Below are 25,021 nucleotides of genomic sequence, written 5' to 3'. Positions count from 1 at the left end.
GAAAAATCTAAAAATTATAAAACAAATTTTGTTTAGCTCCACATACGTAGATCCATGCAGTAAATAAAAAATATCACAAATTTTAGTATATTTTTTTGCTGAAGATGCTTGCCTTACTTTTTAGTGTAAAATTGATCGGTTGAAAATTGATAAATGCGTAGTAATTCATAGAAAAAATCTAAAAATTACAAAGCAAATTTTGTTCAGCTCCACATATGTAGATCAATGTAGTAAAGAAAAAATATCATAAAATTTAGTAGATTTTTTTTGCTAGAGATGTTTGTTTATGCTTTTTTGTGTAAAATTGAAATTATAGTTATCTTGCTCCAATTATTATGAAAATTTTATGGTAGCATATTTAATGTGACGTTTGATTTGTGGTAAAAGTTTTAGCACAATTCATGCATATCTCACTAATTTACTAATTTACCAAAATTTATGCTTCAGGATGCTTCCATTACCTTTGTACGATGTGTTGTTATGCCATATGAATACTTCATAAGCTCATGTGTTCATAATCTACATACATTTAACTGATATATCATATTTCATAGGAACCTTAATCTAAATAAAAAATAAAGCTAGCAACAAACATCTCATGTTTTAATATAATACTAAGGTATATTAAGAGATAATATTAGAGTAAGATAAGGTTTGACTAACTTCTATTATTATTATTAGATAAATATGTCTTTGAGCTACATATTATTGTAAATATTAACTATCTAATGCCATAGATGTCATGGTTATCAATAAAATAAATTATAGAGTTTAAATTTTATAAAAAAGATAAATATAAATAGATATATAACATTATGTCATCATTTTCTATAGTCATTTGATGTTTTTCTCCCATTGCAATACACGGGCATATTTGCTAGCACATACATACATACATACACAAATCAATTTAGAAAATCGGATTTAGTTTTTTTTTTTTTTTTGAGCAGGAGAAAATCGGATTTAGTTGAAACCTGCATTGGCATGTAACGTTGGTGTTGTTTCAGCCCACAGGCCAGTTCGTGTTATGGACCCGGGATCCCTGCCGCGGCCAGTGGAGGCCCACCAAAGCCCACTCGGATGCCTGCAACCGGGCCTGAAACGGGACGGAACGGACTCGGTGTCGATGTCCTCCTCGTCTGACCCGCTCCGGAGTCCCGTCCCGATCCAGCTCGCTTCCTCTGATCCGAGGCCGCCATTAATACCAACCGCCACCACCTCGCCTCGCCAACCAAGAACGCAATCCAATCCCGCGACGACAAGATCAAACCCTCTCATTGATCGGTCAATTCGTCATCGGCTTGGACATGTCCGGAGGAGACATGGCGGCGCAGGCGGGCGGAGACGCGCAGCAGCAGCAGCAGCAGGCCGTCGGCGGGAACCGGATTCAGGTGTCCAGCTCCAAGAAGCCGCTATTCTTCTACGTCAATCTCGCTAAGGTATTGGTCCGTCGATCCATCGATCAGCTCTGACTTCTTGCGCCTATCTGTCTGCAATGGCGGTGCTAGCTTTTCTTGGCTGGTGAGACAACCGGCTGCTGGTGCTTAATTCTCGTTGTCTTGCGTATTGTGCAGAAGTACATGCAGCAGCACGGCGACGTCGAGCTTTCCGCGCTCGGGCTGGGTGCGTCCCCTTCTTGTTCTTATCCTCTCTCTTTCATCTTTTTATTTAATTTCACAAAGCAGATCTTACACAATTTTGTCTCTGGTCGCAATGTCTGTTCAAACTCCTGTTATTGTTGTTGTAAGTTTTAGCTGAGGACGACAAAATTGTTGGCCAATCCGCCAATGTATGTACTATCATATTAGTGTAGACATGTTGATCAACATACTCATGCCATCTTCATCCCCTGTTCCATGTTCATAAGCATTGGAAAAAGTTTCGTGTATCCTTTCTAAATAATGAGAGCCTGGAGTTTACGCTATCTTTTTTTTTCAGTAGTTGACCTAGAATTCTGTTTCTGAATAAATTTAGCACCTAACAGAGCCTTGTCTAATTTGCTTGCAGCCATATCAACGGTTGTAACCATTGCAGAGATACTGAAGAACAATGGTCTTGCTGTCGAGAAGAGTAAGAACTTGCCTTTCATCATCATCGAACATGCATGTAGTTTACATTGTGATAATCTCAATATGGCACTGTTAATCTGCAGCCCCTGTTGGGGTATGCTCTGAACTCATCTTATTTACCCCTTTAACATTGCAGAGATTAGAACATCCACGGTTGAAATCATTGACGAAACGAAAGCCCGACCAATCCAAAAGGCTAAGGTTAGAAATCAGATTTACACACATTTATCTTCATGTGTGCCACTCTTTTTTGTGTCGGGAAATATTGACCCCGAGACATACCTGCAGATTGAGATAGTGCTGGGAAAGACTGATAAGTTTGAGGAATTGATGGCGGCCAATGTTGGAGATGCAAACGCAGGAGATGGCGAGGAACAAACCTAGAAAGTTTAGGGACTTGTTATGGCTATTCCTTTTCTACCTTTTCCTCTCCTCTGTCAGCTCTGGTTAAATTGGGTGATGCTGATGCATACAGATGGAATATGTTTAGGTGTTTTCTGTTCACTTGTTGAGTGCGGCGTTCTTAGAACATACATTTGATTTATCCCATTTGTTAACTGAGTAGTGTCTAATGTGCAATGTTTTTTTTCTCTATTTTGGTGGCGTTAATGATTAATGTAATGTTCACTGTTGTGACATCATAGACCAACAGATGTACGACTGTTTTATACAGTGCTGACATAAGACATAGAAACAGCAGTCAAGGGAAACTTTATGCACTCATACAGGTGCATACAGAACACAGATCAGTTGCAGCTTCACCACTTGTGAATTATGATTGCCTATGTCATCTGAATGTTTTCATACATCCCAGTAATGAGTTTCGAAAGGCATGTTTTCAACATAAGTGGTACCGAAAAGTAAATCTGGGAAAAAGAAGTGAATTTATCAGATCAAACTAAATGCAAAAGCAGGTTAAGAACTTCTGCTGACTGCAGCAGTAACCTGAGTCTTGAGCTTCAAACAGCTCCAGCACCACTCGATTCAAAGAAATGAAAGCTGCCTGCTGTCAGGATGTCGCAAAACTGAGCTCTAATGAGGTAATGCATCCGCCGCACACAATTCACTCATTCTCTTCTTCTTCGATCAGAATCTTCTTGCAAGCCTCATAGCACATAAACGAAATCCCAGCAGCAGGCATCAACTTCATGCAGCTTGGCCCCAACCCTCTATACAGGCCCCCAACCCCTTCATCCTCAAGAATGCTCAGGAGGGCATGAAGCATGTTCTTGTAAACCTTCTTGCCACCGACAGCTCCAACTTGCATGTGCTTCCGTGCGACCTCAAGAGGGAATGTCGCTGTGCTTGAGATAGCTCCTGCAGTAGACCCGATGAGCAGTGTTGGAATGTTGCCAATCTCATTTGTCTTGAACACCTTCTTGTACACCTTCTTCAGGGTGTCATAAGCGAAGTAGTTGGTTGCAGCATATGGCACCACTCCAATCAGACTTGGGGTTAAGCCTCGGTAGAGTTCAGTAGGCCCTTCATCACGGACGATTTTGACAAATGCGTCAAGGAAGTTGTCATACACACCTCTCTGCAGAATTAGAGAGCAACCATTACAGCCTCTCATGTTTCGCACTTTAGTATGAAGGTCCACTCGTTCCATTAGATTTAGGGAAGGTATATGCCTTGTGGTTAGCACTAACCTGTATAGTTAACCGTGTCTTAATCAATTCCAGAGGGTATGTACACAGTGTTGAGCTAACACCTGCAAATGCTCCAGCCACTAGTGAAGGAGGGACTGGGATCTTCCGCTCCTCCCCAGATTTGGGGGTCAAGAATTTATTAGCTGTATCAAAGGCAAAAAGCTGCAAAAAAGAAGTCAAAACAATCAATCAGGCCTTGTTTAGTTGCAAAAAATTTTGCAAAACGGACACTGTAGCATTTTCGTTTGTATTTGACAAATATTGTCCAATCATGGATTAACTAGGCTCAAAAGATCCGTCTCACAAATTACAGGTAAACTGTGCAATTAGGTATTGTTTTAATCTATATTTAATGCTCCATGCATGTGCCGCAAGATTCGATGTGACGGAAAATCTGAAAAATTCTACACAATTTATAGGGAACTAAACAAGGCCTCAGATATTTGGTGCTGTTTAAATATACATGTCCATGCCATAAGCATCATTAATATATCGCCATTTACGTGACTAAATTATTACTAGAATCACAATGCATCTAATGATATCTATGCATGGAGCCATTAAGCCTATCCAAGATGTGCAGGTACTAAATGTAACTAGAAAAAATGCGGCATAAGCCCGTCCAATACTGCTGAGAGAGTCTTGGAATTGTGTACTGCTGATTTGCAGTTCAATACTAAGCCAGCAATCCATCCAATCTTACAATCTTCTAATATCCAATAAGGGATAAAGGTACAGATCATTGCCAACTCAAGATTGAAGGTCCAAACCTTAATTTCTTCCAACAAGTAATTCTGAGTTTTAAATTTCCCGAAAGACTAATAGGGTTACAAGAAGCTAGCTCTTCTATCTTGAGCAAAGAAACAGTAATTATTTAAGTGTTCAAATTCCTTGAATTTGTGCATTCAACAGCTCTATGAAGCCAGTAATTTACCAGATCACGCAGACACTCAGCAATATCCTATAGTGATTGATCTCTATGGTGCAAGATTAGCCCAATAACCTATATGACCTAGCTGCGGAGAAACAAGGAAAAAAATATCTGCATTAACTCTGGTTACAAGTACTTAACTGTAAGAGTTCCACTAAGATAAGCCAATAACAAAAAGATAGACTTTTCTTGATAGGTCGAGGTTATGAGAAAACTGTAAGTGTTGTGAGCTGCCTTTTTTTTTTTGAAACGGCTGGCAGGAGTTCTGCCTGGCATATATTAATAGAGAAGAAGAGTAAGTTTAAACACAAAATAGAAGTTTCAAAAATGAGGAAAAAACAAAAAGTCCAAGAGCTCCGCTAGAGGACTCTCTCGAGGTAAAATCTCCTTGAGCCTCTTGGCTCCTGCAAGGCACCAGGTCCTCACTTCCTCGATTTTCACAACTAGGCTTTCCGAAGCGGAATGGCATCGTTGAAAAATCCTAGCATTGCGTTCCTTCCAGAGCTCCCAAGCCACCAGGATTGTCAATGCCCAGATGGCTTTAATAGGCATGCCCAGCCTTTCCAACTGCATGCCACCAAATGGACACAGATTCAAAGGAAGCCCAGCCTGAAGAGTCAGGGAACTGATCCTCGGTCCAAGTGCTTACTGCAGACCAAACTCGTTGGCTGTATTGAAATGTGCAAGCAAATGAACAGCTGATTCATCCGTGCTATGACAAAGAGGACAACAACGTTGGTTTGGCCATCCTCTTCTAGCCAAGCAATCCGCTCACTGATCCGTGTTGTAAGCTGGCTTAGCAACTACTCCCCAGTGCTTAGAAGCATTTCAGATGAAATTTGAATTATTGCAATAGCAGCATGGCGCTTTGTTGGACTTTTTTGTGCTTTTGCTTGTAAGATGGCACCCCAGCATGGATGATGTAACAAACTTATTACTACTTTCTTAAAACAGAGGACACTCTTTTTTATTATAAAAAAAAGAGATAGAACTCTCAGTGTGAGCTTCTCCTGTGGATGGGGCTTAAGATCCAAACATTGGCAAAAGCAAGCAAGTTCGTTGTGCTTTGGATGACCAACTTGAGCATATTGTTCTATAGATATGTGCCCCAAGGATAGAAAACTCAAAGCATTTCGTAGCACTGCCGATGAGGAAATATTGCAACAAATTAACACTAGATATAACCACCAACGAAAGGTTCAGTTTATTTGCAAGGTGGTAGTATATATTCTCAAAAACAAATATGTAGCCAAGGGTTTGATTTCCAAATTATGGTGATGAATAATTGTGCCTACTGTAAATACATTGCAAAGAAAGCACAGTAAAAAATAACAGATGAGGAATTTTGTGACCATGGATCAGCCGTTTACCTCGATTGCCTTGCTTGGGGCTACCCGGATGACATTAACAAAGTTACCACGGAACAAGCCAGTCCATCCCTCATGCTTCATGATAGACTGGAACACCTCCGTTGTCGAATTCCCATTACTCCCAACCATCAGATGCGTCCTGATCGTCTCCAAAGGTGCAACAGCAGTTCTTGACACAGTGCCTGCGATTGCCCCACTGATGAGCCTCTTGAGGTGATGATTCCCAACCTTAATCTTGAGCTTCACGACTTTCTTCTTCTGCCCCTTGTCCTTCAACCCCACCACACCTTCCCCCGGCAGAGGTGTCTCAACAACCTCCGGCGGCGAGACGTACTTCATGTACGGGTCCCGTGGTGTCTCCGGCGACGGGGACCTAGACGAAGCCCCCGGGAAGCCAACCCCAACCTGCTGGCCCATGCTGGCGAAGAGGCCGGCCGGCGGGTGGAAGGACTGGTGGAGGTTCCAGGAGAGGTTGAAACCACCATCGCCATCCGCACAGGACGGTGCTGCCGCTGCCGCTGCCGGTGGCAGGGCCAGGAAGCAGCAGCTCCAATCCGCCGCCGGTTTGGCCTCGGCGCATTGCAATCGCGCGCCACCGCCGCCGCCGCCGCTCTTCCTGCCCATTAGGCTCGGCCTGTTTTCCTGAATCGACAGGATAGTGTTCTCTGCCCCCTCCAAACTCCAAAGCACAGGCGGAGAAACAACTAGTGCTGCAAAAGTGGAGGTGACGGCAATGGATTCAAAAGGTGTGGCGTGGAAAAGAAGCGGAAACAGGCATCTTGGGGCAGAAAAAGGTGCTATTTTTCAGCGGCTCCCATCCGAATCCACTGCCCACTAGTAGCGCGGAAAAGGACCGATTTCTAGGTTGGAACCCCACGCCCAATGAGCAGGAATGAATGGCGATACAGTTGGTAAAGAATCAATCTGCAACCAGAGGAAAGGGAAAGGAATTAAAGAAACTTGGGTCGGGGATTATTACCCTCTATATAAAGATTGGGAATCCACCACTCCTCTTCCTCCTGGTTTACCTCGCCTTGCGTTTCTTGGCTGCCGCCGCCGCCGCCACCACCGCCTGAGAGGAGAAGGAATGCGGGAGTGGCGGGTCAGGTAGGCAGTCAAAACCGGCAGCACCACCACGACGCACTTTTGTTGCTTTTTTTTTCTTGAGCAGTGACTAGTGTACTAGGGGTAGTACTATTCTGTGCTCCATACTGCTCTTGTTTAGTTTCAAAATTTTTCGAGAAATCGACACTGTAGCACTTTCGTTTGTATTTGACAAATATTGTCCAATCGTGGGCTAACTAGGCTCAAAAGATTCATCTCGTCAATTCCTATCAAACTGTGTAATTATTTTTTATTTTTGTCTATATTTAATACTCTATACATACGTCTAAAGATTCGATGTGACGAGAAATCTGAAAAATTTTGCAAAATTTTTAGGAACTAAACAAGGGCCTTGTTTAGTTCACCCTAGAAACCAAGGCCTTGTTTAGTTTCAAAAAAATTTCGGATTTCGCTACTGTAGCACTTTCGTTTTTATTTGACAAATATTGTCCAATCATGAACTAATTAGGATCAAAAGATTCGTCTCGTGATTTACAGACAAACTGTGTAATTATTTTTTATTTTCGTCTATATTTAATGCTTCATGCATATGCCGCAAGATTCGATGTGACGGAGAATCTTGAAAACTTTTTGGATTTCGGGGTGAACTAAACAAGGCCCAAAAAGTTTTCAAGATTCTCCGTCACATCGAATCTTGCGGTATATGCATGAAATATTAAATATAGACGAAAACAAAAACTAATTACACAGTTTAGCTGTAAATCACAAGACGAATGTTTTGATCCTAGTTAATCCATAATTGGATAATATTTATCATAAACAAACGAAAGTGCTACAGTACCGAAAACTTTTCACTTTTCGGAACTAAACAAGGCCAAGGCCAAAAAGTCAAGAACAGCAATGCTACTGTAAAGAAAAATGCTTTTAGTTTTAAACTCAGAAGAGGGGCTGGTATTTTTATATGAAAGGCCTTGTTTTAGTTCCTCTAGCCAATTGTTTTTAAGATTATCTGTTAAATTGAATCTTAATAGCATCTCTAAGAGACTAGCCAAAAATATTAGTCAAATTTACTGATTTAGCTATTCTTTAAAATAGATTTGACAAAAAAAAATATTAGAATACTCCAACAGATTCTGTAAAGGATGGCTAATGAGGTAAGCTATCAAAAAATAGAGAGCGAATAATGTGGGTGGATAGCTACTAAATTTGAAGAGTCATTTATAGAGTCTGCTAGAAATATTTTTCCTTCAATAGTAGCTAAATTTATCTTTAGAAAATGATTTAGCTAATCTCTTGGAGATGCTCTAAATCATGTAAATATAGATAAAAAAATAAATAATTACACAATTTGTCTGTAATCTATGAAACGAATGTTTTAAGCTAATTTAGTCTATAATTGAATAATAACTATCATATATAAATGAAAGTGCTATAGTAACTTAAAAAAAATTCGCAAGGAAAGTAAATAAGGCCTAACTGTATATCTTTGCTGGGATCTTGAGCGATGGTGATGATGATGTTATATGGAGGGACTCGACTATCGAGCGACGTAGCCCCGTAAAATAGGAAAGAACACAATATTTTTTTTTCAGGTGGTACCGTGGTAGGTGAGTGGGCCAATAAGAATACGAAGTGTAGATATAATCCAGAGTGAAATACTGAAATTTATAAACGACCCTAAGTTTAGGCCCGATTTAGTTTGCATCCATAAACTTTTTATCTCGTTCCATTGGATATTTGGACACATGCACAGAAGCATTAAATATAGATAAAAATAACTAATTATACAGTTTATATGAAAACCGCAAGACGAATCTTTTAAGTCTAATTAGTTTATAATTAACCATAATTACTATAGTAACACAGATGTGCTAATAACAGATTAATTAGCCTTACTAAATTTATCTCGTGGTTTCCACGTGAGTTATATAATTAGTTTTCTAATTAGTATTCAAATACTCTTTTCTGATATTCCGTGAAATATTCAATGTGACACCCAAAAACTTTTCACCCACGAACTAAACAAGGCCTTATGCTACATTTTTTGCACACTTTTTTTTGTCACAAGTATGCTTAAAATGCCATAATCATGTTTAAATTTTGTATAGATTGGCAAGATGTAGTTCCAACATTGAGCCGAATGCCTACCTGTTACCGATCAAACGCTCTAGAATTCGCAAACTCTCAAATATTCCTCCATTCAAAATTGTACAACATATCTACTTGCATATTATAAATTATCTATCCAAAGAATCAAAATATTACAGTTTGTAACAAAGGTAGCACTATTTATCCTAAATTATAGATCGTTTTGACTTTTCTAGATAGATACTCCATGTGTCCCTGAAGGATAGATTCCTAGAGTTTTCTTAAGTCAAAATTTTTAAACTTTGACCAAACTTTAAAAAAAAACTCTAAGATTAATGGTACCAAATTAAGACAATTAGATTTACCATAGAATATACTTTCATAAAATGCTTATTTTATATCATAAATATTGATGTTCTTTTTTTATAAAGTTAGTCAAACTTAAAAATAGATTCCATGAATCCATCTTTTCAGGATCAGATGGAGTATAGAATATTTTAAATATATAATAAAAAGTTGTGTATATAAAAAGGTCAAAATGACTTATGATTCTAAGGAAGAGAGTAGTATATTGTTAAGCACTTAATCCATGTTTGCTTTACTTAGCGGACCTGGTGTTTTTTGAGAGCCTGGGCTCTTTAGGCTTTGTTTAGATCTAAAAAGTTTTTTTAATTTTGACACTGTAGCATTTTCGTTTTTATTTGACAAACATTGTCCAATCATGGAGTAACTAGGCTTAAAAGATCCGTCTCGCGATTTACAAGTAAACTGTGCAATTAGTTTTTGTTTTTATCTATATTTAATCCTCTATGTATGTGCCACAAGATTCAATGTGACGAGAAATTTTGAAAATTTTTTGTTTTTTGGGTGAACTAAACAAAACCTTAGTAGACTATATAGCTGAGTAGATTAATCCCCTTTATACATGGGCTGCATACTTATTAAATCTAGTGGGGGTCCCATAGCGATGAACCCGGGCGGAGGGCCAAGGTCGCTACTCGCTAGACCCTGGATGGGCCAGTGCTTCCCAACATTGACAAACCGTTGGACTGCTGATGGCTAAAGTTTTTTATGTCCTTAACGCCACATGTTCTTACTCTCTCATTTATTAAATTTGTATTTATTAAATTTGTATTGAGAAATGTATAAACATACATCTTAATACAATTTTAGACAGGTACTCCCTCCATATCCGGATTAAATGACGTTCTAGACTTTCTTCCTAGTTTCGCAAAGAATGACGTTGTAGCTTCATAAGAGTTCCGATGGACCGCACTGCCCTTGCCCTTCGGTCTTCGGACTCGATCCACGGACGCCCACAACGGAAGCACGCGAACGGACGTCTCGGTCCCTGCCCCCAATTATGCGTCTCGCCCGCATCAAATTGCCGCCGCGCACGCGCTCCTTCACTTCGTTCTCCTCCGTCGCCGCTCGCTACATCGACTCTGTTCTCCTCCCTCGCGGTGTTAGGTGAGCTGGCCCAGCAACGCGTTGCTCCGAGGGACGCCGCGCTAATGCAGGCCGCGGAGCAGTCCGTGCTCAGCGAGATGCAGAGGGGCGGTCCCGCCACCGACGCTGGCGCCACCGTGCTCAGCGAGATGCAGCCATAGCAAGAAAATAGAAGTGGAAAAGGAAAGAGTGGATGACGTTTAGAACAGTGGAAGAGAAATAAAGAAGGTGTCGCCGGTGTTGCATGTTAAATAGCCACGCTCTGGCAGACGGACGGACACTCTACGGGCCTGCAAATCGCGCCAACAGGAAAAAAACGCGCGCTACAGTGCCATGCAAAATCCAGCGCCATGCAAAATGATGTCCAAGAGAACAATGATGTCCAAGAGAACATGGAAAAAACGCGCGCTACAGTGCCATACAAAATCCAACGCCATGCAAAATGACGTCCAAGAGAAAAAAACGCAGGCCATGGGGTTCAAACCCGTGCCCTCGCCCACGCACACCTTGAAACCAGCCCTAGTAACCAGTAGAGAAGAGAATCTTTCATGTCTAGGAAACACCTTCGGCTCCATTTAATAAGGGCAAAACCAAAAGATTAGCCCCTAATTAATGATTCCTTGGTAAGCACAATCATGTCCTAAACATCATCTAATCCTGGTATGGAGGGAGTATGTTTGCACACTTCTCAATATAAATTCAATAGGTGTGAGAGTGGAAGCATGTGCCAGAGCAGAAAAACCACGTTCGACTGCTACGGTGACGCCATATGCTTGGCGGGCATTTTGTGTGTGCCACAGGTTTAACAATTGAGAAAAAAATGACTGTGGAGTTAAGCTAGTGCGAACACCGGATTAAAAATGACAAATTTCTATCTGAAACCCGATGGGTAAAAACCCTATTAGCACAAAGGTATGTCTAATTTTTTTTACCAATGGGTAAGTAAATGAGACAAAAGTCTTAAAGGGATTGCATTGCCCAACCCGTTAACCCATGGGTAAATCAAACACAACCTTACTCTATGAATCATGGGCCAAAATTACCACCGCACAACCTAAGCCTAGTAAAAGTGTATATGGCGCAGTGAAAACCCTAGGTTTTCACCTCCCCATCCCACTTCCTCCCTCCCCTCCCGCCTCCCCCTTCGGTGCCGCATCTCACGCGGTCACGCACGTGGAGACCACGACTGTGAGTTGCCGTGACTTTGGACGCCGCCGCTCCATTCCTCATGTCGCACTCCTCCTTCCTCCACCAGCGGTCCACCACTCCATCAGCCACCCCACCGAACCTAGTGCCCTCCACTACTCAGCACTGTTAGGGCTTGGATTAGGGTTCTTCGGCCATGGCGGCGACTACGGATGCCACCTTCGACGACGTTCGGTGAACCTTCTTCCTCTGCCTGACTCGTTATTCCATAGTGCTTAACCTTCTTCCTAGCTGCTATGTTGTAATATGTGTGAACTCCTAAAATTGGTCACTTGGTAGTAATGCCAGATTTTATATTAGACTATTTGATCATGTATTCGTATGGCTGGTTTATTTGATTAATTTGTTATTGATTTGTGATTCTTTAGCTGAAATTGAGAGTCTAATATATGGATATGGGTAAAGTATTTCCTCGTAGGTAAGGGTATAGGTAGCCATAACCTGGTGGATAATTACTCGTTGCCATCTTTACATCGGACTTACAAGTGAGGATACCAAATCTCTAGTCACCGAGCAAACAACATGCTAGGCCTTGTTTAGTTTTCAAAAAAATTTGCAGAATTTTTCAAATTTTCCCTCACATGGAATCTTTAAAAGTATACATGGAGCATTAAATATAGACAAAAATAAAAACTAATTACATAGTTCACTTGTAATTTGCGAGACGAATCTTTTGAGCCTACTTAATCTATAATTGGACAATATTTGTCAAATACAAACGAAAGTGCTACCGTGTCCATTTTGAAAAAAAAATTGAAACTAAACAAGCCCTAAGCTTGTTTGACATACCAACTTCGCAAGGCATTTAAACATGTCCTAGGCTAGCTCCCTATACTATGCTATATGATATAACATATAGACATTTACAAGGAGTCATAAAAGCATATGTTCTCATTTATAGTGTATGTTTGGCACAACTCTTGCTTCAGGTGTTTCTGTAGGATCCAAAGACATAGGCAGACAACAGAGCCATAAATTAGAGTGTTTGATACAACTCTTTTGTGTCGACATGACCGTCGAATTCGGAGCTATGCCAAGACCATAGACCTATGATGAGGCCAGAGGATGTCTACAATGAGACAGAAGGACAGAAGACAAAAATCTAATCTTTATAAGCTTTACGGTTGTACCACGTTGACGATTGGAGCTGTTAATTTAAATAGGTTTTCGAATCACAATCATATATGTTTAATTTCTTGGCCATGTATCTTTACAGGAGTTTAATGATTTAGATGAAAATTCAGCACGAGCTTTGATATACTATGTAATATAAACCTTCTTCTTTTTTTTAGTTTAATATAAACCTTCTATTGTGCAACTCTTATAGTACGAAGAAATACAAATGGCAAACCCATACAGCGGTGAGCGACGCAGCAATATACATTTTTTTAATAAATAATAAAAAATACATGTAAACTGATGGCCGGGGATAATACTGCTGTTGTTGACACACACGCGCGCCACGTGTTGGCTGGCCGTGCGCGCTGGTGTGTGTGGCGTGGACGCTAGCTGTGTGACATTCCAAATGTGAAAGACACTCTATCATAGAGTCTAAAGTTATTTATTATCTCAAACAATGTAGATTTAGAGTCTAAATAAGACTTGAAGTCTTATTTTTTCTCTACCTCTTTCTTCAATAAATATGCTGCCACATCAGCAAAATACCATAAATAATATGTAATTAATTGTCTTGGACTCTGTGGTAGAGTCTATTGTGAGTGCCCTGACCGTGCTGCGGTACATGTCAATTCCGTTCCGTTCCGTTCGTCGTCTCGTGTGGACGTGTGGTTTGAATGAATTAATTGCCGGATGTCGCGCTCTCCAACGGTCTGGACCGTATGTAGGAGGTTTCAGTGCGTCAAACGTCACGTGGCACGAACACGAGGGCTGGACATATGTCACGTGGCAAAGAATTTGGAACGTGCTGCCTTGGTGTGCTGCTACGTGTACGTACGTACCCTCGTGTCTTCCGTGCAGTCGTCACTACAGTACTTCAACGTTTAGTGAGTTCGCATGGGCATGCATGCGTCGTCGTCTATCTTGGCTAAGCTCGATTATCACGTGCTAATAATGGTGTACTTAAAACTCGTTGCTATTGTTTAGTGCTAATGTTTAGTGCTTTATTTGTTTATCTCTTTATGTTAATTCTTAGTGACATCTTTATGATTTATGACCAATATTCATATTATTTTCTCCCTCTACTAGTTTGTTCTTGCTATTGTTGTTGTGGTTCTTTTCACAATATTATTTTGGTTGGTCTGTACAGTATATGCCTAATTAGTAGTTAATGATGGTAATTAGTATTTTTCTTTGTTACCTCTCTCTCCCCCCTATTAATCCCCTATGACACCAATATGCTTTAGGATTATCTTTCTTTTATCTTCTCATTCTATTTTCCTATTATTAAAGTAATTTTTGCCTATGAATTAGAGATTATAGATTTATGGCTAATTGTTTTTTCTCTCTCGTTCTCTATATTAGTATCATTTTATACTTTTAGCTTTCTTTTGTATCTATATATGTACGTATGCGCTCACGTGTATTTTATCATGTGTGATTATCGTCAGCATTATCTCTCTATGCTTCAATTCTGGTTCTGTTGCTTCGCCGATAAGAAGAGGTGGTGTACATTATTGTTGTAATATATGTGTAATAGGAACAGTAGAAGTAAAGTGAACAGTAGTTTTTATTGATGAACAGTGAAAAGTATTTATACATGCCCTCGATGGGGCAGTTTCCAGGGGCGAGTGGAAGGCCCCGCTCCCACGATGTCCCCTTCCACGATTGGGAGAGTGGAAGGAAGAACCGTCATTAGCAGTTGCTAATTATCCACTAATTGATCACTAGAATATTAAGAATATTCTTAACACTCCCCCTGATCAATTATCTCCTTCAATTGTTCATCATAATAATTACCATCATATATCCTTCGAAAAACCCTGTGGGAAAAAACTTAGGAATGCTTTGATATATCAGGATAAAACTCCTCAAAACCCAATGGGAAAATAAAGGAGAAACACCGTGATAATCATTATAACAATGTCTTAAAATATCATCTCCAAAAAAACCCCTTAATGGGAAAAATGGATGATATGACATATATATAATGCTGATATTGCCTCGTTAAAAACTTTATATGAGAAAACTTTAAAGCAAAACTCATACAAAGAAAAGAGTGCAATATAATACAAATGAATCATTTATCAAGAGATACTCCCCCTGATTTCTGCAAGTCCCTAAGTCTTTTCATACCAATTCCTTCAACATATTTGTGAAACATAGAATATGGTAGAGACTTGGTGAATAAATCTGCTAGATTATCACATGACTTAGTCTGCAGAATCTCAATTTCCCCATTCTTTTGTAACTCATGGGGATAAAATAATTTTGGAGTAATATGCTTTGTTATGTTGCTCTTGATATACCCTGATTCCATTTGTACAACACAAGCAGCATTATTCTCAAAGATAATCGTTGGTGTATCAAGTGCACCAATTCCACATGATTTTAATATGTGGTCTACCATTCTGCGAAGCCATACACATTCACGTGATGCTTCATATAATGCTATAATTTCAGAATGGTTGGTGGAAGTAGACACTAATGTCTGCTTGGATGATTTCCAAGAAATTGTTGTTCCACCATTTAAAATACAAAACCAGTTTGGGATTTACCATTATGGGGATCTGATAAATATCCAGCATCTGTATAACCCAATAAATTTTGATCTTGATTTTTATTGTAAAATAATCCAAGATCCCTTGTACCATTGAGATACCTAAATATGGTCTTAACTCCAACCCAATGACGCTTGGTAGGAGTTGCACTGTGTCTTGCTAATAGGTTAACTGCAAAAGCAATATCCGGCCAGGTACTATTAGCAAGATACATAAGTGCTCCGATAGCACTTAGATATGGGACTTCAGGTCCCAAAATCTTTTCACCTTCCTCCCTAGGTCTGAAAGGATCTTTCTCTATGTCCAAAGACCTTACAACCATGGGGGTTTTACATGGGTATGCTTTATCCATATTGAATTTCTCCAACATTTTCTGGATATAGGCAGCTTGGTAAATAAAAATCCCAGATGAAAAATGCTCAAGTTGTAAACCTAAGTAAAATTTGGTTTGACCCAAATCTTTCATTTCAAACTCCGCTTTCAAATGATGATGTGCTTCATTAATATCATGCTCATTGCCAATGATATTTATATCATCAACATATACAGATATAATGCAAAAACCCTTTTGGGATTTTTAATGAAAACACATGGACAGTCATCATTTTTTGTGTATCCTTTATGTATAAGGAATTCACTTAACCGATTGTACCACATTCGGCCTGATTGTTTTAAGCCATATAATGACTTCTGCAATTTAACACAAAACATGTTGCGATTTGCCTCAGAATTTGGTATACTAATTCCATCAGGAACTTTCATGTATATCTCAGAATCCAATGACCCATATAAATATGCGGTCACTACGTCCATCAACTGCATAGATAGACGATTTTGTACTGCCAAAGATATTAAATATCGAAATGTTATGCCACTCATAACTGGTTTCATTGAAATCAACACCAGGTCTTTGCGTAAAACCTTGTGCTACAAGCCTTGCTTTGTATCTCACCACTTCATTGTTTTCATTCTGTTTCCGGACAAAAACCCATTTATATCCAATAGGATGGATACCAGGAGGTGTGGGCAATACAGCCGAAAACACTTCCCTTTTTGAAAGCGAGGCTATCTCTGTTTCTATTGCATCCTTCCACTTGTTCCAGTCCGAGCGTTTCTTACACTCTACCATTGATTTTGGATCTGGATCATTTTAAAGGATTTCAGCAATTTGCTCAGAGAAATAAATGTCGACAATTGTAGCTTTACGATCATAGGACTCTCCAGTCTCTATATAATTAATGGCAATTTCATCTACCTTTGATGGATCATCATTATTTCCCAAAATGATTGATCTAGGGTTTCTTGATGTCCCAACTTTAGTGTTTATACACATAAGTGGATCAGGTAACATATCAAATCTTTCCAAAAGATATTGATTAGTCACTAGGTGTATATCAACAGAAAGTTGATCTTCGTTTACTACTTTCTTTTGTTTCTTATCTTGCACCTTGGAATTGCCTCTCCCCCTCTTGTTTCCAAGAGGGATTACATGAGTGGTTTTATTTGGTACCTCCACTCTTTCTGGCACATTCCTGGCAGGATAGAAAGATTTAACAACACCTTTATAGTTAGTAAACGCATCTGGCAGATTATTTGCAATATTTTGCAAATCAATAAGTCTCTGAACCTGAAGTTCAGTTTCCATAGTACGTGGATCAGATGATGAAATGCCTTCCGCATTCCAATTAATTTCTCGGCATTTATTTTGGTACATTTCTCCCCCTAATGCCGGGAAATGATCCTCATTAAAAATACAATCAGCGAACCGGGCCGTAAATAGATCCCCTGTGAGAGGTTCTAAATACTTAATGATCGACGGAGATTTAAATCCCACATAGATCCCCAATTTTCTATGTGGTCCCATAGTTGTTCGCTGAGGTGGTGAGATGGGTACATAAACTGCGCACCCAAATTTACGCAAATGGGAAATATTTGGAGGATCTCCACGTACTAATTGTAAAGGAGAATTATCATGATATGCCGTCGGTCGTAATTGGATTAATTCAGCAGCATGCCGTACTGCGTGACCCCAACACGAAGTAGGCAACTTGTAATTCATCAACATTGGTCTTGCAATGAGTTTAATTCTCTTGATTAAAGATTCAGCCAAACCATTTTGAGTGTGGACATAGGGTACAGAATGCTGAACCTGAATTCCCATTGCCATACAATAATCATTAAAAGCATGGGATGAAAATTCAGCAGCATTGTCCATTCGAATTGTTTGAATTCGATGTTTAGGATAATGTGACTTCAACTGTATTAGTTGAGACATTATTTTAGCAAAAGCATGGTTTCGTGTCGATAAAAGACACACATGAGACCATCTTGTAGATGCATCTATTAATACCATAAAATACCTGAACGGTCCACATACAGGTTGAATCGGCCCACAAATATCCCCTTGAATTCTTTCAAGGAATTTTAGTGGTTCAGTTTTGATTTTAAGAGTTGAAGGTCTTAAAATCAATTTCCCTGTAGCACATGCAGTGCATACAAAATCCGAAGATTGTGGGAATTTTGCTTTATGCAAATTGTGACCAAATGAATTGCCTATAATTTTTCTCATCATTCCAATTCCTGGATGACCAAGTCTATCATGCCATGTTTGAAATAAATCAACATTTTGAAAAATTATCTTGTATGCAACATGAGATATTGGTTTTATGTATGTATAGTACAATCCAGATTGGAGGGATGGAATTTTCTCACAAACTTGTTTGCCAAATCCAGTAAGTTTAGTAAAGAGAATAAATTCTTCTTTATTATCTACATGTGTTTCCACATGGAGACCATTCTTACGGATATCTCTATAGCTTAAAAGGGTACGAGTTGATTCAGGAAACAATAATGCATCCTCTATCATTACTTGTGTACCCATAGGGAGAACAATAGTGGCTCTACCTGAACCAACTATTAGAGCATCACTTCCAGCGATGGTCATAACATTTCCTTCTCTTTTCTTAAGAGTCTAGAAATATTTCATCTCCCTAAGAATAGTGTTTGTGGTTCCACTATCTACAAGACATAATTCCTCCATTGGATTGACATCGGAAGACATCTATAGTAAAATAAGAATAAAATTTAAATTCTTATGAGACATATAGAAATACATACACAACTTAATTTATTACAATACCAACATAAGAGTATGACATTACAATACATATAGGTCACAATACTCATCTCACAAACAAGTTTGCACAACTCAAGTAACATAGAGTTTGTACAACTTAATTTATTACAACACACTTGCATCTCTAATAAAATAATTAGATAGATATCAACTATGGATCGAGACTTTAATTGAAATCTCCAAACATGTCATTGGAAGTGTACTCCATGATCATGTCATCCCTTCCTGGAAGGTTCTCAACTTGGTGAGCATTGTTGTTCTTTGCTTCCACAATAGCCTTGCTTGAACAACCCACTTCCTTTGTGGCCTCAGAAGCAAGATTGAAGTGTGCTTCAATTCCTGGTTCTTTTGCTTTGCCTTGTGTTGCTTCCTTTAAGGACTTTTGGTAAAGTGCAACCAAGTGCTTAGGAGTACGACAATCCTTAGCAAAATGAGAGTAAGTCCCACACCTATGACATTTATTGTCATTCTTGGACTTGTCCTCACCTTTTTGCTTATTTTTACCATTTGGCTTTTGCTTTTTGTTGAATTTTCGCTTCTCGGGCTTGTTCTTAGGACCTCCAGAAGTAGATCCTTTGAACTTTTTATTCTTAACATTATTCTGAACATTATGGACCTCAGGCAGAGGTGTTGCCCCAACTGGGCGTTTATGGTGATTCTTCATAAGAAGCTCATCATGTTTCTCAGCCTGGGTTAATGTATGAATAAGTTGAGAATAAACAGTGTAATTACTAGCCCGATACTGCTGTTGTAAGACTCGGTCAGCGGGTAGCATGGTAGATAGAGTTTTCTCTATCTTATCAGCATCCGTTGGCTCTTTCTCACAAAATTTCAACTTAGAGCAAATCTTATGAACAGCATGATTGTAATCAGCAACGGACTTAAAGTCCTGCAGACGTAAATGATTCCACTCATGATTAGCCTCAGGCCATATGAGTTCCTTTTGCTGATCATAACGCTCTTTAAGAGCAAGCCATAATGTGCGAGGATTTTCCTCCATAAGGTACTCTTGTTTGAGATCCTTATGAATATAGAACCTTAATAACATTAAGACCCCGTACTTCTTTTGCTCATCTAGCACTACCCCTTCAATAGGTTCATTTATATGTGCCAAAAGTCTACGGGATGCAAAGTTAATTTTGATATCCGATGCCCAAGTAGGATAATTGTGACCATCTAAAGCAAGTTCATCGAACTCTTTAGCCATGGCCATAGCCTACAAAGTAATACCATTTGATTTAATAAATTTACTCAAAGTAAATTACAATCATAATGGTAAGCAAAATGTTGTAATAAAATGCAAGTTAATTTAAATAACATAGCTCATCTTGATTTAAGATATCAATAGGTAGACAAAGATCATATAATATTCAGGATAACTCTCAAAAATTTGTATATATATGGTTAGATAATCTCAAATGTCATAAGACATAGAGTAGATCTTAATAGTAGGCAAATAATTTGTTGTCTTAGCACGGTCTCTGGGCCGAATAATCCAAATATTGAATTAAACGCAGCCAATGCTAAGAACTCTACTACACCATATATAAACAAATTAATGATTAAAACATGGTAATCACTGCAATAGTGTAAGCCATAAATGATCTTGGTCTAGTCCTTTATTTTGGGGTATATATTCAGTAGGTAATCATTTAGTCAAAAGGACTTGATGTAGACCTTTGAAAATGTGTGAATAAACTCACTATCTTAGGCACTGTTTGTAGATTAAATAATCAACAGAAAATTTGAATCATAGCCAATGCCTTGAATATTTCAAAATATTCTCCCCAAAATAAATAATTAAGCTATGCATAAATTAATTGCTGTAATTCATCAGTAATAAACTAATGAATAAAATAACAGAGAGATAGAATATGTGATATAATTATTGTAATGACAAAACTAGTATGAGAATGATCATGGAATAACATAAACATACTAGCATTCTATATTGGAATCCGAATTTGCATAAGTACAAATAAACAAACACATTTGTACAAGTCCACAATCACATCAGTGTTCTAATCTTTCAAGAATAAAAACAATAATACTGATAATATAGCAGAAATTAGCATAGTCTAATTAAAGATTAAGAACTAATACTGCTGGAATTCACAAATTCGAAATAAAACAGAAATAAACAAAGGACGTCTTCTGGCCCGGACAAAAACTGCCGGCCCACGAAGCAACAGCAGCAGCCGGCGGGTGGGGCAGGCCGCAACCTGGGCCTGGGCTGCCAATTCGGCCCAGGCGCGCGCCCCCCACCCCCTCTCCCCCTGGCCCATATAAAAGGGCGGCAGTTAGGGTTGAACCCTAACTGCCACCACCTCCACCCACGGCCAGGGGCGCCGCCGCCGCCCTGGAGGAGCTCCGGCGCCGCCGCCCTCCGCCCCGAGGAGCGCCGCCGTCCCTGCCTCCATCGTCGCCCTTCCTAGCGCCCGACGCCGCCGGGTGATGCCGCCGCCGCCTGCGCCAGATGCCTCCGTCGCCCACCAGTTGCCGCGAGGGCGCGAACGCCGGCTGCCGCGAGCGCCGCCGTCGCCGAGTGAGGCCGCCGCCGCGTCGGCGCCCTCTGCCGCCACCGCCGTTGCCTCCTCCAACTCCTCTCTGTCGCCGGTGTAGAGTTGCCGGCGCAGATCGAGGGAAGGGCGAGCCCCTCGGCCTAGGCTTGGTCCCAAGGACCAGCCGGCGGCCGGCGGCTCCCTTCCCCTCTCTGATGGCGGCTCAAGCAGAGGGAGGGGCGCGCCCCTCCGCGGAGGAAGAAGCGCCGCCGCCGCCGCCGCTCATGCCTGGGCTCGCGTGGCCGTTCTCCAATGCACACACGCAGCCGTTCGCGCGATGGCTTGCCTGCGCGCGTGCGGACTCGCCGTGCGGCACGGAGATCCAGGTCCGCCGGAGCGTCGGGCTCACGACCTAGTCGGCGACGTTGACCGCCGGAGGGGTTGACCGTGGCGGTGGTGGTGGAGCCTGCAGAACCGGATCGACGATATCGCCGGCGTCCCTGGAGAAGAGACGAAGAGGCGGAGCAGCCCTGCGCGCCGCGATGGTCGCGAACGGCCTCGGCGTTCGTGGTGACGGCGTTGCTTCTGCAGCGGTTCCATTCGCCAACGGGGAACCGGCTGTAGTAGCCGCCTCGTTCGCGGAAGGAGCCGCAGTCGAAGACGATGGCGCTGCCCTGGTGTCGGTGAAGCCAGGCGGTGCGGCCGAAGACGATGGACCAGCCTCCGGGTTCATGGCGGCGAGCGCCACTGGCACCCAGGAGGACAGTCCCGGCGCCGTGCCCTGGAACGGGCACCAGGGGAGGTGCTGGACGGACGCCTCCCCCTGTCCAGGACTCCAGTTCGCCGGCAAACCCATCACTGGGTCAACCGGTGCTACTGGAGCGGAAGCACGACGTCCGCGTCGACGACGACGATGTACGCCCTCCACCGGAGCACCAGCGCCGCGGCTTTCTCCGAGGAGATTCCGCAGTGCGTTGAGGAGGGAGTCCCGGATGTGTTCGTTGTCGAACGGCACCCCGATGCGGCAGGCGCGGTAGTAGATCATGAAGACGAGGCGAAGAACAAGTTGTGCAGACGGTACGTACGGCCGTGGAGGCATTGTACCTTGTTTCGCTTTCCAACTCCGGTGATCGCCGGAATCACGAACGGCTCCGGCGTCTGGCGAACCCCCCTTCTTTCACGAACTGCTCCTGGCCTTCTCTTGGCAGAGCGCTGATAACGTGTTGTAATATATGTGTAATAGGAACAGTAGAAGTAAAGTGAACAGTAGTCTTTATTGATGAACAGTGAAAAGTATTTATACATGCCCTCGATGTGGCAGTTTCCAGGGGCGAGTGGAAGGCCCCGCTCCCACGATGTCCCCTTCCACGATCGGGAGAGTGGAAGGAAGAACCGTCATTAGCAGTTGCTAATTATCCACTAATTGATCACTAGAATATTAAGAATATTCTTAACAATTATCTCGGTTTATGTTGTGCAATAGGATTTTTTTTTTGTTTTTAATAAGCCGATATGATAACTGCCCGATTACGTATTTAATTGTGAAGGCGCGAGAGGGGATCCTACAAACTTCAGGCCTTGTTCGTTTTGGCCTGTCCCCGCCGGGATTGGAGGGAGTGGCGGAGCGCACGCAAAGCGGTGGCGGCTGAACGCATGCCCTGCATCTTTAACCAAACACAACAAAATAGGAGGAGGATTAGATTAGAGGGAGGAAGAGATTTAATCCCCAAGAGGATTGAGTAATCCCTAATCTCTCCCTGGATTGGATCCCCTGTCAACCAAACAAAAAGCCTCAGGGGATACTATGTCAGAACAACTAGTTCATCGAGCAAGGATTCGGAAGAGAGCATGGGTCTCCGTTCTCCAACTCCAAGCACATTCGGCGCTTAAGCGGCGAGGGCCTTATTATCTTCCATTGATAAAGAGTTAAGTATATCCAACAAAGTTCACGAAATTTAGTTTCTATCACATGAACATTTCGGATAAATATGGGGTACCGCTGAGGTCGTATGGACATGGACCTTCAACCAACGTGGCAATGAGGCAATCCATGCAAATAGCCTGTTCGTTTACCAGAAAAAATTATAGTTGTAAGTACTGTTTATTAATTTATTACTAAGCTCAAGTGAGTATGGCCTCTTTAGATTGTGGGAGTTATTTTTTTAGTGTGCTTTTTTTCTATAAAATTAAACTGTTTCATGTGAATTTCTGCACAATTCTTATGAACATCCTGTATTACAGACTTTATAATATTCTAAATGGCTAAACAAACGAAACAATATCTTTAATTTTCAGGAGGTAGTAATAAATCTATACCTATCTATAAAGAGCTAAAATTTCAGTCTGGCCAAATATTTTCTTCTGCCCAATCCTGTCTGTGTCGGTTTACCAATCGCCTCCTCCGTCCAACATTTCTAGAAGGGCAAAAACAAAATAAAAAACATTCTAGAGTTCCTAATGCAAAATCTCATATTACTCTGCTCCAGTCGCTCGCCTCTGTAGGCCCAATCAGCCCAACCGGAATCGGTATGATGGAAGAGAGAAAAAAGAATAAAAAATTTTCTAGGGTTCCCAATATAAAATCTCCAATTTACTTTTCTTTTATTTTTTAAATCGACTAAAAAATAATAAATGCATAATAATTCATAGAAAAATCTAAAAATTATAAAACAAATTTTGTTCAGCTCCACATATGCAGATCTATGCAGTAAACAAAAAATATCACAAATTTTAGTACACTTTTTTTTGGAAATGCTTGCCTATGCTTTTTACTGTAAAATTAAAATTTTAGTTATCTTGCTCCAATTATTATAAAAATTTAATGGTAGCCTATTTAATGTGATGCTTGATTCATATTTCATAGTAATCCTAATCTAAATTAAAAAAAATAATGCTAGCATTAAACTTCTCATGTTTTAATATAATACTGAGGCATATTAAGAGGTAATATTAGAGTGAGATAAGATTTAACTATTTTCTATTTTTATTATTAAATAAATATGTCTTTAAGCTACATATTATTGTAAATATTAACTATCTAATACCATAGATGTTATGGTTATCAATAAAATATATTATGAACTTTAAATTTTATAAAAAGGATAAATATAAATAGATATGTAACATTATGTCATCACTTTCTAGGGTTATTTGGTGTTTTTCTTCCGTTGCAATATTACCAAATTGAGAAAAAGCAATTTTTTTTAAAAAAATTGTGGCCCCCGGCCCCCACTCCTCCCATGGCTCCGCTCCCCGTCCCCGTCCACCCGCCAATCGCTCCCATCCCCGTCCCGCCGCCGCCACTTCCTCCGCCGGGGGCGGAGGCGAGGCCGACTACGAGGTCTCCGACGACCACCGCGCCGCGTGGGAGCGTCACGAGCAATCGGTGCAGGAGCTCCTCTAGCGGCGCCGTGCCTACGCCATGGCCGTGCGGGCCTGCCTCCGCCGCCTCGGCGAGCGCGAAATGGAGCGCCACGACCGCCTCCGAGCCCTCATGGTCCGGCTCGAGGCCGATGGCCAGGTCGACCGTCTCCTCCGCGCGCAGGAGGACGACCACGCTGCACGCACCGGCGAGGAGGAGCAGATCCAGTACCCCTTCTTCACCAAGGGCACGTAGGAGCCCTCTCATCGGCTGTTCCTTCTCTTGTGATGCATCAATGCTGGCCACAAGGTACTTCCTCTTAATCATACGGAATTACATATGCTTTGTTTGTATGTCTCAAACAAATGCTGTGATGAAAGGATGTTGAGAACTGTTACCTATTAATTATATTATTATGTGGCGGCTGTGGCTGTGGGCTTTTGTCACTAACTGCGCCGCTGGTTTTGCTTTGGATTGCACTGAGTGACAATAAAAGTGGACTGAACTGACGTGCTGTTT

At 41.0% G+C, this 25,021-nt stretch overlaps 2 protein-coding genes across 3 annotated transcripts; one reads left to right on the top strand and one right to left on the bottom strand.

The window, feature by feature from the left end:
* On the top strand, positions 1,136 to 2,718 carry LOC8080952 (uncharacterized protein At2g34160). The gene is made up of 5 exons (XM_002440648.2): positions 1,136 to 1,439; positions 1,575 to 1,623; positions 2,008 to 2,070; positions 2,206 to 2,270; positions 2,358 to 2,718. The coding sequence occupies exons 1-5, from the start codon at positions 1,308 to 1,310 to the stop codon at positions 2,451 to 2,453; spliced, it is 405 nt and encodes a 134-aa protein (XP_002440693.1). The 5' UTR covers positions 1,136 to 1,307; the 3' UTR covers positions 2,454 to 2,718.
* On the bottom strand, positions 2,820 to 7,198 carry LOC8080951 (adenine nucleotide transporter BT1, chloroplastic/mitochondrial). 2 transcript variants are annotated; one of them, XM_021447898.1, is made up of 4 exons: positions 7,048 to 7,198; positions 6,020 to 6,943; positions 3,719 to 3,880; positions 2,820 to 3,606 (listed from the first exon to the last, which is right to left on the bottom strand). In XM_021447898.1, the coding sequence occupies exons 2-4, from the start codon at positions 6,641 to 6,643 to the stop codon at positions 3,133 to 3,135; spliced, it is 1,260 nt and encodes a 419-aa protein (XP_021303573.1). In that variant the 5' UTR covers positions 6,644 to 6,943; positions 7,048 to 7,198; the 3' UTR covers positions 2,820 to 3,132. The 2 variants fall into 2 exon arrangements, with proteins under 2 accessions (XP_021303573.1, XP_002439370.1); XM_002439325.2 differs by having other exon boundaries at positions 6,020 to 6,729; positions 6,999 to 7,159.

Source organism: Sorghum bicolor, chromosome 9, assembly GCF_000003195.3.
Source record: "Sorghum bicolor cultivar BTx623 chromosome 9, Sorghum_bicolor_NCBIv3, whole genome shotgun sequence".
Taxonomy (NCBI): Eukaryota; Viridiplantae; Streptophyta; class Magnoliopsida; order Poales; family Poaceae; genus Sorghum; species Sorghum bicolor.
Note: the sequence above shows the minus strand (reverse complement) of the source record. Positions and strands in the feature narration are given on the sequence as shown.

Coding starts and splice junctions, on each gene's coding strand:
- LOC8080952 (XM_002440648.2), top strand. CDS start 1,308: ATGTCCGGAGGAGACATGGCGGCGCAGGCGGGCGGAGACGCGCAGCAG. Junction 1,624..2,007: donor GCTTTCCGCGCTCGGGCTGG/GTGCGTCCCCTT, acceptor ATTTGCTTGCAG/CCATATCAACGGTTGTAACC. Junction 2,271..2,357: donor GACCAATCCAAAAGGCTAAG/GTTAGAAATCAG, acceptor ACATACCTGCAG/ATTGAGATAGTGCTGGGAAA.
- LOC8080951 (XM_021447898.1), bottom strand. CDS start 6,643: ATGGGCAGGAAGAGCGGCGGCGGCGGCGGTGGCGCGCGATTGCAATGC. Junction 3,881..6,019: donor CCCCAAGCAAGGCAATCGAG/GTAAACGGCTGA, acceptor TCTTTTTTGCAG/CTTTTTGCCTTTGATACAGC. Junction 3,607..3,718: donor AGACACGGTTAACTATACAG/GTTAGTGCTAAC, acceptor CTAATTCTGCAG/AGAGGTGTGTATGACAACTT.